This window comes from Etheostoma cragini, chromosome 11, assembly GCF_013103735.1.
Source record: "Etheostoma cragini isolate CJK2018 chromosome 11, CSU_Ecrag_1.0, whole genome shotgun sequence".
NCBI classification, from domain to species: Eukaryota; Metazoa; Chordata; class Actinopteri; order Perciformes; family Percidae; genus Etheostoma; species Etheostoma cragini.
In genome coordinates this window covers 29,248,464-29,260,889 of record NC_048417.1, presented here as the reverse complement: position 1 = coordinate 29,260,889, position 12,426 = coordinate 29,248,464, and the positions used below count along the sequence as shown (strand labels likewise).

At 43.2% G+C, this 12,426-nt stretch overlaps 2 protein-coding genes and 1 non-coding gene across 42 annotated transcripts in view; all 3 read left to right on the top strand.

The window, feature by feature from the left end:
- Window positions 1-1,759, top strand: part of nifk (nucleolar protein interacting with the FHA domain of MKI67) — a 4,878-nt gene extending 3,119 nt beyond the window's left edge. Inside the window, exons 5-6 of the mRNA XM_034885613.1 lie at window positions 803-865; window positions 1,140-1,759. Coding sequence (XP_034741504.1) covers window positions 803-865; window positions 1,140-1,361 — 285 coding nt within the window. The 3' untranslated portion in view covers window positions 1,362-1,759. The remainder of the gene's footprint in view (window positions 1-802; window positions 866-1,139) is intronic.
- On the top strand, window positions 900-1,030 carry LOC117953546. The gene has a single exon (XR_004658640.1). It is a non-coding gene; the product is annotated as a small nucleolar RNA ACA64 (small nucleolar RNA).
- Window positions 1,760-4,643: 2,884 nt separating the features above from the next.
- Window positions 4,644-12,426, top strand: part of clasp1a (cytoplasmic linker associated protein 1a) — an 83,964-nt gene continuing 76,181 nt past the window's right edge. For all 40 annotated transcript variants that reach the window (XM_034885590.1, XM_034885592.1, XM_034885604.1 and 37 more), the window contains exon 1: window positions 4,644-4,891. In XM_034885590.1, coding sequence (XP_034741481.1) covers window positions 4,697-4,891 — 195 coding nt within the window. In that variant the 5' untranslated portion in view covers window positions 4,644-4,696. The remainder of the gene's footprint in view (window positions 4,892-12,426) is intronic.

Genomic DNA, 12,426 nt, shown 5'->3' with positions numbered 1-12,426 from the left:
TGATGGTGGGCCGTGCTGGTACTGTATATTAGTCCGTGATGGTGGGGCGTGCTGGTGCTGTATATTAGTCCGTGATGGTGGGGCGTGCTGGTGCTGTATATTAGTCCGTGATAGTGGGGCGGGCTGGCGCTGTATTACAAACAATTATTAGACTATGAAATATGCCAATTCTGATATGTTCTTATAGCCTACTCCAGGCAGACAGGGCAACCTAACACAGACAAGTTAGCTTACCGGTTTTAGGTGATATGCCATATTTGTAGTCCAGCTGCAACATGCAAACTTTTTCCCGTTATCTATTTTTGTAAAATGCTGCCAGCGAGAACGTATCGACCAATAAATGTACTAGTCGACTGGGAGATTACAGCCCTACCCCTAATACTGTTTCGGAAGTCTCTTTTAAATAGACCTTAGTGGTCCCCTTGTACTGTATCTGAAGTCTCTTTTAGTGGTCCCTAATACTGTATCTGAGCAGAATACCCATGGCTCAGTTTGCACCTATTACCATTTCTAGCCACTGGGGGGGACCATAGGCAGGCTGGGGAACTCATATTAATGTTAAAAAAACTAATAAAGTGAAATTGTCATGCAATGGGACCTTTAACATGGCAAAACATCTTCCCGTGAATGAAAACAGTCTAGCCTACCTTTTTATGAATTCCCAGAAGTGATATCGGCCCAGGAAGTTTCCCTCGGAACTTCACATTAAAACAACAACAAGTAAAAGTCCAGTCAAAACATGGAGTAGCTATACTTTTGTTGTTGCCTTGTATTAACCGTAATGCTTTCTTTGCTTTTCCAGGCTGCCCAGGTGCATCAGAAGAAAAGGTCCTCTGATTCCATGGATGCGTCTACATGTAGTAATGTAGGCCAACACAAATATTCTATTTCGCTTTGGCACGGAGTGAAAATGGCCCCAGGTGCACCAGTGATCTGGGGTCAGATAACTGTGCCTATATTACTGTGGTACATTAAGCTTATTGCGTTTGTCTCATGGTGTCTGCGTGGTAAAACCCATGTACCAACATACTATGTCAACTTTAATTAAAATTACATAGATTCAAGGGAATAACTTGGACTACAGATATCTATACCAGAATGTGCTTGCGTGACTAAGGGGCGACTCTCTTCCTCTTCAGGACGCCACGCCCCTCTGCACCCCCTCTGTCCTAGAGAGGAGGAAGTCCACGGTCATCGGCGACGATGATGCCGATGATGAAATAATCATTAAGATGCCTCCTGCAGATAAAGATGAAGAGTGCTCCGCCTCCTCGGAGGAGGACGATGGTGACGTTGGGGAAGATGAGGCTGATGACTCGGAGAGCGAGGAAGCCACTGCAAAGGATGCCGAGGCAGAGTGAACGTGCTCTGTTAGTGTGGACTTGATTCTCTGGCTGTCAGAGTTGCATACGTCAGGCTTAACTTAGAACGGTGATCAAATCACAGTGTATCTTTCACATTACATTTGAGAAAGGCATTTGTATGAAAGATTCCACCAAAAATTGTTAGTGAGTACTATGGATGGTGCTTGCAAAATAATCCGTGAGCCTGATTTATGGGCAACATTTGTGGCTGGACTTCTTTGACAATGGCAAATGTGCATTTCAGTTGTGAAGCAGGCTGTTTCCTTTGCCATGAGGGCCATAATGTTGATACAAACAGAAAGCTATAGACTTTCTATTTTGCTTTATGCACACAAAACGTGGTAAATTTGTACTATGTAAAGTATGTTCTTTAAAAAATAAATAATGTGAGAATGTACTGTTAAGCAGTCCTTTTGTGTGGTATCTTTCAGAAGAACAAAAAGCACTTGCATACACACTGGCCTATTATAATAAAAAACATTTGACAGAAGGTATTTTGGCATGTCACAGTAGGAAAAACATGTGGGTTACTGGGGGTACTTGAAAAGAACAGAGCTATCGTAAATGTTGGTAGGACCTGTGCATTTCCTGTTAGGACCATTTGTGATGTGTGGAATGAAAAGGATCCATCAGCAACAAGATGAAATTCTGCAATTATACTTAAAACAAATTCCACTACCAAAAGGAAGTATATTATCTTTAAATCATTTTATCTGATACTGTATCTTAGTACTTACCATGAATAGTAAACACAAATTGTTACCCTCCTTATCGCCACAGAGGTAAATTAGGGGATATATATCCCTGAAACGCCATTTTAAACCCTTACATTTGGACTTCCAGCTTTCTGTATGCAACAGTTTGAGTAACGCTAACAGGCTGGACGCTTGATGAGTGGAAAGGACCAAATCCCGGACCCGATGTGTCCAGCAGATGTCGCTACACGCCGAGTTAGCTTATTCGTTACACATCCACAGTACACAGCGTGGTACTTTTTTCTTTTGCATTGCCATGCGACAGTTTTCCAAGTGCCAACATCATCCCTGGATCGACTGCGCATGCGCACGACGATCCCATTCTTGTCCTGCAGGCAGCATTCCGGGTGGAGAGTGTGAGTGAGATAAAAAGAAAGACAGAAGAGATTTGAGGCCGTAGACAGGATATCTACGCCAAGAAGTACGGGCTGTATGTCCAACCCAGCAGCGGCGTTTAAGCAGGATATGGCAAGTAGAACAATGAATGTAGTAGAGACACCTCCTCGCTTTCTTGTCACCTTTTCTTCTCTTTGTGCTGCCTGTCGGTGAACTGACGTTTCATTGGAAGGAAGGGCTTCGCTCGGGGCTAGCTTTAGCTTTTATTCCATAGTACACACCTACTCGGTGTGAAAGCTCAGCCAGCTGTTTTAGAGGAAAACAAAGACAAGGAGCTAATGTTTCGTGACCACGCGAGTAAATTTCAGGGAAGCTTCGCTTCCCGTCAACGTTAGCTAGCAGTATCTAGGACGTCAAGGCGCTCCTTCGGTTGGAATGCTAGCACTGATGGTCAGGCTCCGAGCTAGCTTGAGCTCAGCTAATGTCGCAAAGACCTTATAGCAATAAAGCAGGTGTGTGTGTGTGTGTGTGTGTGTGTGTGTGTGTGTGTGTGTGTGTGTGTCATGATAGACCCTCAAATCAGTGTGACCAGGATGAGTGGCTTGTCAAAGGTGAAGGTAGGTCTGGTATACATTGAACAAAGAGGATGGTCAAATTACAAGTAACATTAGCTTTGAATAAAATGCTATAATAAACTGAAATGTAAATGACATTTATGTCATGATTCAATTGAACAGTTCAAAGAGCTTCATAATTACAGTCCTAATACATGATTACTAACATGTATTACACTCAGACCAATGCAGCTTCTTCAAAATGTGCTTATACTCATACACACATGCAACTGTTAGTGTGGGGACTAGTAAAAATTGAACTTTTAACATTATTTATTGCTTCAACAATATGAATGAAGAAGTATATAACATATTATTGCACAATAACAAGGTTGTAGTCCAGTGAATCTGGCACAGATCTTGCTGCTTCAGGTTTAAGTTCCACCTCTAGGAACAAAGGCCCACATCTGATAGAGGTTGTGTAAAAAGTCCTTTCAAGTAGATCATCTTGTGACACAGGGAGCCGGGGGCTTTGGAAGTGGAACAAATAGGCAGGACACCGCAGGGACGTCCCTGTGTCTGATTTATCTGGAGTTGCTACTGAAGCTCAACCCCTCAGCCGCTGTGTTAAGATAAACAGGTCAAGCTGTGTGCGTGTGTGTGTGTGTGTGTGTGTGTGATTTCAATCAGTGCCTTGATTAAACTGCCTTGTTATTTTGTTTTTGAATGTTGATTGATATATTTCTATTTTTAATGAACATCAACATTTTTGCCCAGCATGCACTAATCCACACACCCTTTTTTCCCCAAAGGGTTTTCAGTCTTTGTTTCATTTCATTTGAATGTTTAATATGTTTATGTATGCACCAACAGCGCGGAACATTCCGTAGTGCTACTGACTTGGCATTGGCAATAAATCCTTTTCTGATTCTGATTCCTCTTAAAGTTTTGAATGAATTCTTGAAAGGAGATTAGTTGTTTAAGCATCACAGGTATAACCATAGACTGTAAATTAGTGGACAGAGCATATGTGACATCACCCATGTGTGTGGAGATCTGCTGTGAGTCGTCGGGTTTGCCGTTATGGGCGCAGCCATCCTGGTTGCGGATGCGACGATTTTAGACGTGAGGCAGGAGTCTTTACAATCAACGTTATGTTGATGTATGTATGTCTGCTGTTCTTTCTCTAGGGCTCTCCAGGACAGATCCCGGGACAGGACATGGAGCTCTAAGCTAGCCCTCACCATCCATCTCCATTTGCTGCCGAAAGCACGTCTTCTACCCCTTCTATAGTGGCTTGGCTCAGACTCCTTGAAGAGAAGAGAGAAAAAAAACAAGTGGGAGGGAGTAGTAAACTTTCCCCAGCTGCTGTCCAGACACACACGCAGCATTGCTGCCATTCCCCAAGCCCTGCTCCATCCATCCCTAGGGTACGGCCACTAGCGGGCTAGCACTTGGCACAAAGACGAGGCCGGTCTTCTGGGATAAAAATACAAGCCGTGTACACTTGCCTCTTTCTTTTTTCTCCCTATTTGCAGGTCCCCCGCCAAACTTTCATTAACTGGGGCTCCTTTTGTTGAGCTGTCATTCTTGCTGCTTTGAGCAGTGGAGGATTGCACGTGTCCAGGTAGCAGTCAGTCAGTCAGACTGAGGAAGCCAGAGGGGTTGGTTAACAGAGGCCAGGAGGATGGAGCCCAGCATGGAGAACTGCCTGGCCCAGGTCCTGCAGAAGGACATGGGCCGCCGGCTGCAGATGGGGCAGGAGATCATTGATTACATTTTGGACAAGGAGAAGTCCCACGACCTGGAGCAGGATCAGACAGCACTTGACAAGATGGTGGACGGCATTGCCAGCTCCTGGGTCAACTCCAGCAACTTCAAGGTAAACTCCACTGACGAGGCAGTAAACAATAGGGATTATGGGACAATGTCAAGGGTTCCACACGCCCTGCACCCACATTAGCTTCATGACTCCCCGTTTGCATTCTGTTTTAAAATCTCTGATTCGAGGCTATCAGTCATTTAGATATGATCCATTTTCACATGTCCAGACATGAAAACTTGGAAACATCTCTGCTACAGTGTTAGCTTGTTGCAGGATTTTCTGTTTCTTCTCAGTGTTTAGACAGCACTTCCAAGTCATTGTACAGACACGTAATGGCCCTTTCTAGTTTTTCTAAAGGAGGAATTCCCAGTTTGCCATGTAGTAAAGCAAAAACGTTCCCAGCCGGGCAAAGGCACATGGCATTATTGTTTCCATTCACTATAGAACTGGCTCACATTGTTCTAATGTGATTGATTGTGCTTTATTTTGGAGTTCAGTCTAGAGCAAAATTGCATTTGACCCTGAATTGTGATTACATCAGCTGTTCTTTCAGCAGGCCACAGGTTGCTTTTTCTGCCCTAAGTACACATTGTTTACTAAAGCTCTGATTTCATGTCGGGATATGCTGCTTTTACTCTATGTGAGACTTTTCTCTATGTCTCTGCAGTCTCAGTTCTGAGATGCCATGTTGTGTATTATAGTTTTTTTAATGTGCTTCAAATTACCATGTGCATTGCACTGCCGTGTTTTTGCTCCCAGATGTCTGGCACACGCCTGAGAGAAATGGTGATGAGAGGTTGGGGAGAGTTTGAAATGTTAGTTTAGGACATCTAGGAGCAAGATGCCTGGTTACAGCTCAAGGTACTGGGAGGCCCGAGCTGGCACAAATAGAGAAGTCAATACTTTTGGTTACAGAATCAGACAAAGCTCCCTACGTTGTGCCAAACTGTGGCCTTGCTTTGTGTTTGTATTGTGAAATTCTTTACTCCTTTAAATATAAGATTCTCTCAAAAATGCATCAAATCATTTTTATTGTTAATACAAATACAAGGTTTGAAAACAAAACAGTATTTTCTTTGTGTTTCTTAGACTAGGTAAGTCAGTCTGTCAAGTTGTCAAAAGCAGGTGAGGACATTTCCTCTTGTTAAGCTCTGATAGGGCTGGTAGACAAACACATCTGTACTTTTCCAGCAGCTCTACTTGTGTTAGTTAGCCGGGAGAGGCAGTATCCTGAGCACAGGCCTAACTGATCACTTGGCAACTAATGTGGAAACTATTGAGAGAGAGAGAGAGAGAGAGAGAGAGAGAGAGAGAGAGAGAGAGAGAGAGAGAGAGAGAGAGAGAGAGAGAGAGAGAGAGAGAGAGAGAGAGAGAGAGAGAGAGGAAAAAAAAGAGAGACATTCGCCATAAAAGGTGCTTTAGGCAGATGCCTCTAATATTAAGCAACTGTGTAAAGAAAGAGCTTTACGGTCTTTTACAGTCTCCTAACCTAAACTTCAGTGCACCATTCAACCATTCAGTTATTTTTTTTGCTGCACATACCTTATGTGTGGACATAGCAAACATTGGGCCTGGGTTGTTGTACTGCCATACTGTTAGCTGACACTGTGTACTCTTCCACGTATAACTCTCTTATCTGTCAAGCGTACAATAGAGTTTAGTTTGGGTCCATAACATGAGCTGGATCCAACTATTTTGTTTTACTTTGAAGAAAATAAAGCAAGAGTAGTAATTTAAGCGATAGTGTGTAGTGTCTGCCGCCGCCATGAGGAATTCTGAGTAATGACATCATCAAAACTGTCAGCGCGTCCACATGACACAACACAATCTTTTGAACATAGCCATACTGAGAAATCCAGGAGATTGTGGAGCTGAGCCTTAATTAGCTTTGTAACTACTCATTGGGCTATGGCATGAATGTGACGTTCATTAATATCAAGAAGTTACACACTAAAGCTTTATTAATGCACAATATTAAACACATTAAAACATGTAGTAACACCACTGTAAATGTGTTCACCCTGGGGAAATCTAATCTTACATGTATTTCTAAATCTAGGGAAGAATTTAACTAAGGAAGTGCCAGGTTAATATCTCACAGAAATGACGTCTACTCAAGTGCCTTTGTAAGAATCGTCCAGTCGGAATATGTAATGTGCTATCACTTCACCATCTCTATTCCAAAGGTCCCAAAACATACACAGAACTATGATGAGCACTGCATGCGGTATTTGTGTGATCAGCAGAAAGCATTACCATCAGTGATTACTGTTGCCAGGCTCTTCTTTCTAAATAGAGCGCTTTAATGATTCATGCACATGCAATTTCAAATGAAAAGACTCCTCAATGCAGTTGTCATTTTCCAGAGTGATCTCCTAATGTGTGTCCCATCCATCTCAGGGTGTGTCAAGTCAGCAGCCTCATCCCAGCTGTGGTTTCAGCTGCTAATTCAACTCCAACCAAGACTGCATATGTCTAATGACTGCGAGTGAATGAAGGGCTGCATGTTTGTCAGATTTGGCTATCATGGTTTTGTAGTTAATCTGCAGTCTGTTGACAGGGTTAGCCTAAATTTAGTGTGATAGATGTCTGAATGTTTTGGGGCGTATCTGCACATGAAGCCCTGCTGGACGTGTGAAGTGTTCTCTGTCTGCTCTATAATTTGTGGTTCATCTTGTAATGTTACTTGCAGAGACCACGCCCACCTCAGGATTCAGACTTTTGCAGTACCACGTGAGCGCAGTGTGTGGTTGCGTGTCTTTTACTCATTTCATTTTCCCTTCACATTTTACACCATTGTGTTCAGTTACACACAATGCAATGATTAAATAAATTATAAAAGATAATTGTAGGATTTTAGAATAGTGATTATGCAAATAATTGTAAACAAATTAAAAAAAAATAATAAAAGAGGAAGCATCCCTGTCTTCTCCTTGTCCATACTTTTAGTTTACCATTCACTAAGGAGCTTAAATTAATGTCTCCTCTTCCTCATTCAAGTTCAGGCTTTGATTTCAAACAGAATGTAATTGGGCATTTAGAGAAATTTAATTAGACCTTAATTCAAAGCAACCTTCTGTGCAACAATTGCATACTTTGTTTTAACAGATTTAGTGATTTCAACTCACAATGCTGCAGGACCACAAAATTGCAATAAACAAATGGTATCCATGGATGTGATCTGTATTTCCCTTCCCCTCTCATGCCTCTTTTTTCCCACCTTTCCCACCTGTAGAACACCAGTTAGGCCCTTGTCAGAAACCATCCATCACGGTACCTCTCCCCTCCATCTTTTTCGTCTTTTCCTCTCCCTGTGGAGAGCTGAGCCTGGGAGCTGAGCTGGTTTACTGACTCAATCAATGAAGGCTGGCGGGACCAGTTTCCGGTTTGACAAGCCATGAAGTGATCGCCCAGACAACTCGGTGCCACCTGTAATGTCGTTCGGCCTTGTCTTGGCGGAGTGGCTCAGTCAGACTGCAGGCGTGGCAATAAATATTATTTGTCATTAAATATGGCGGGTTTGTTCAGGACACACCCCCCCCCGTCGGTGGCAAGCAATTATGACACCGCGATTAGTGAGGATTCTCTCCGACCAATCAGCAGTCCGCAGGTTTTCACGTCAGCTTTTGGTATTGCCTCAGCTCGTTTAGAACCTCGACGGAGGTGATAATTCATGAAGCACCTGTTAGCAGGTACAAGGTACCTGTTTTCATAATGAAAAACCACAAAGGACGAGTAGAAGCGAGTCTAGCAGGTACCATGTAATGGGAAAAAAGTGTTTGTGTGTTAGGCTGTTTTTCTTCTCACTTCCTTTGACACAAATAGCTGTTTTGTTTTGTAGTGCGGCGTGGCAGAATTTGCTTTTGGGGAATAAACATTGGGCAAAAAATGAGAATGGCGAGAAAAGTCCGAGGCTTTTGTTTGTGTCAGGCTGTAGCCTGTGGCTGTAGGGAGGTCTGACCAGCTGTCATCATCAAAGACTGGACAGATGATTAGTTGGATGGTACTCAAACACTCAGGAAGCTTAATGCCAGAGGGTGAGCTGAGCTCAATGGCACCCCTTCAAAGTTAAAATGCTGTTTCTATTGCTCTGCAGGGTGATATAATGTCTGTACAGGATATTGTATAGCAAATGATGTGGCCTATGAAGGCAAGAGACACAAAAGTGTCTCTTTTCCTGGTTGTAAAGGCTGCATTACAGTAAAGTGATGTCTGTTGTAATTGTTGTATTATTTGCCTTTACCCACTTAGTCATTATATCAACATTACCGATGAATATTTATCACAAGTCTGTAAATATTTTGTAAAAGCACTAATAGTCAACGCTACAATATTGTTGCGGTATCAGTATCGAGGTGCTTACCTTGGTTAGCTTTAGTAAGTCTACAGTACAAGACTGCTAAATGTGTGTCGGCTTTCTCAGCGAGTAGAAGCAATGTAGCTGTAGTACAACAGTAATATCAGAATATTTAACTTTATATTGCTTTATATAATATTTTACGTCATTTTTGTTCTCACATGTAGCAAAATTATCTCACTATAGAGTATTGGTTGAACGATACACAGAAGTTCCGGTTTGGTTCAAACAAAACTGCAGAAGGCATGTGTCAGGCTGTAGCACCTAGTGTCATACAGTCTCATGCAGTGTGGAAAGTCAAATGTGAACAGTAATCAATAAGTACCGCACATCATCTCCACACTCCATCTAGAACTAGCAAACAAAATAAGACAAAAAAATACAGCATCTCTTATTTATGAAAGTGCAAATTACATAGAATAATAACAACAAAAAAGATTACTTAGGAGAGACCTTCCACCCCAAAGTAAAAGTATTCTTTCTATTAAGTGTGACAGGCATACCTTTCTAGTTTTCACGCTGCCACAACCTCCTGTAGCTTCTCAGCTTGGTGAGTATTTTGTGCTGCTCATACAGCGGCCACATCTGTACAACTGACAGTTTAATTTCCCACTCCGAGTCATTGACATGAACCGTCACCGTGAGATAGCGCTCCGTAGCACGGGAAGTCTAACCATCAGTTGTTAGTGAAACGGAGGGTGCAGCTCACAACTTGTGCTCCATCAGCGTCTGTGTTTGGTTGTAATGAGGACTACAGTTGGACTCATTTGTGGACGGGATGGCATGTTGTAATGAGGTTCGAGTGCGTGCAGCAAATAATTGAAGCCAGGTTCCTCTACAAGTTAATATGGGCACATTGAAGATGACATGTAAATTCCGATAATTATTTTTGCCCATTCTGTATTTGTCTCTAAAGGCTGGTTAAGCACTTTAGAGAGAAGTTGGACAGTTTTTCTGTCTTGTTCCAGTGATTGGCACATCTGGGTGATGGTGTTGGCTATGCGTTAGCATGTTAGATGTATTTCTACTCACATACCTGACAACTGCTGAACCACGCTTAGTCTTACCCAGCACTCTCCTGCCTGTACTACTGGAACTGACTGGGAAACCCAAGTTTTCCCGCAGGTCGCCACCACTCGCCATAGGCTAGCCTACTCGTCCTTAGTGCTTAGCTCTGACTCACTCACTGGGCCGTCGACATGTAGTCGGAGCATGGGAGCTTCAGAACTAAGGGGGAGCTACAGATTAGGTGTCCCTAAAGAAACGCATATCTAACAGTAGGTCTGCATTACATTCTTTAATTGGCACCCAAGTTTTATTTATTTTCATACTGTCTCTTCTTCGTGTAAATGTATCTACTGAACCGAGACACCAGTACTGTTTCGGTTCAATACATGTACCGTTCCACCCCTACTGTAGAGTGTAGAGACTGACAGTTTTAGAGGAGAGCAGCGCTGCAACAATAGCACGCTGAGGTGGACAGTTAATTAGAGTACAGAAATGCTCGCAATATGACCTGCTTCATTTCAACACACCAGCGACAGCAGGTCTTCTCAGATCCGCTCCAATATTAGACATGTGGGCACATAGATGCAAAACCTGTGGCAATAGAACGGAACCCTACTCAGAATCGATTGGACTGACTAAAGTGTGCCCTAGCTCAGGGTGCAGGCCGGGTCTCTGTCACTAGGCACAGAGTAGTCTCCTGAAGACCCCCAGTCCGTTTGCCAGATTGATATAGGTCCCGGGTTTTGCTCTGATCCAGGTAGGACATTTAAAAAAATGATCCAGATAAGACATTAAACCTGTATTGTAGAAAAAGTGTAGTTTGGCTCTGTCAGAGGCTGGCTATGCTGTCTGTCTCTGTCTGTGTTTGCCTGCCTCTCCCTCATGGACTTACTTGATCTCCTTCGTTTACTGGATCAGTATGTAATGGCAGTGGGAATAGAGTGTGTATGTCTGAAGTCAGTTTGAATGACAGTGGCAAACCCATAGAGAAGCCTCTGTGACCTTTGTCCATGCTTGTGCTAATACTTTGGAGTCATCAACCTTTGACAGCCAAGTGTGGGTACACACAAACAAACACCCACATATACTCTTACTCAACCAAAAGCACACCTCTCCTGTAGTGAAAGGGCAATTTTTGGAAGTACCAGATTTAGCCTATTATCTGTATGTGTTTAGAATGTAAGCCCAGGTGCGCTGGTGAACCTTGACGTCCGTTTCCCGAGTGAAGCAGTCCTTTCAGCTTGAAGGGGACTTTGGAGCCTTGGCACAGCCCCACGTTAAATGTTAATCCTAAACCATGTTAAGTTTTTGAACCCTCGGGGAGCGGAGATTTGTGCAGAGCTCAGATGAAAAGCTGCAACACACAGCGCTCTGCTTCCAGTGAAGGACAGCCTTCAAGATGATGCAGAGCTTGTGTATTCTGCCCCTCCTATGACATTTGGGGGATTCGCAAAACACAAAAGACGTGTGTGTGTGTGTGTGTGTGTGTGTGTGTGTGTGTGTGTGTGTGTGTGTGTGTGGGAGGGAGGGAGGGAGGGAGAAGTATGGGGGCGGGGATGGTTGCGGGAGGCTTTATGGGTAAAGTGCAAAGTCAGGAAGTTTCTGTGTGTGTCTGCAGTGTGTTACGAATGAAGCCGCCTCCGCCACACGTTTTGTGTGTTGTGGAGGACTTGCTGTTGTGCGATTGTGTTTGTGTAAAGCTGTGAGATGTACTGCTCTTATTGTTTGTAAAATTAATCTAAATGATCAAGAAAAAGTAATACAATTTTAGGGTTTACTAGACTGAGTCAAATTAATGATTCTGTATGGTCATCATATCCAGTACTTACCAGTAGGGCTGCACAATTAATTGAATTTTAATCGCGATCACGATTTTGACTTCCCACGATCAAATTTGGGTTGTCGGGTGATTATTTTTTTAAAAGCATCATTTCATAGAACACTCTGGGTTTTTTGCAAAGCCAATCTACCGCTCCGTAAAGCCGTCTGCTCATGAGCCCGTCAGAGTAGTTCCCTGCACCCCGTGCAGCTTAGTTTCTAGATGGAGATAGTCACAGAGGACGGAGTAACGGGAGGAAGCAATTTCTTCTGTAAAGCCGTGCCTGTGTTGAATCTCTCCTCTACTCTTTCTCCTCTCCTCTACTCTCTCTCCTCTACTCTTTCTCCTCTACTCTCTCTCCTCTTACTCTCTCTCCTCTACTCTCTCTCCTCTTACTCTCTCTCCTCT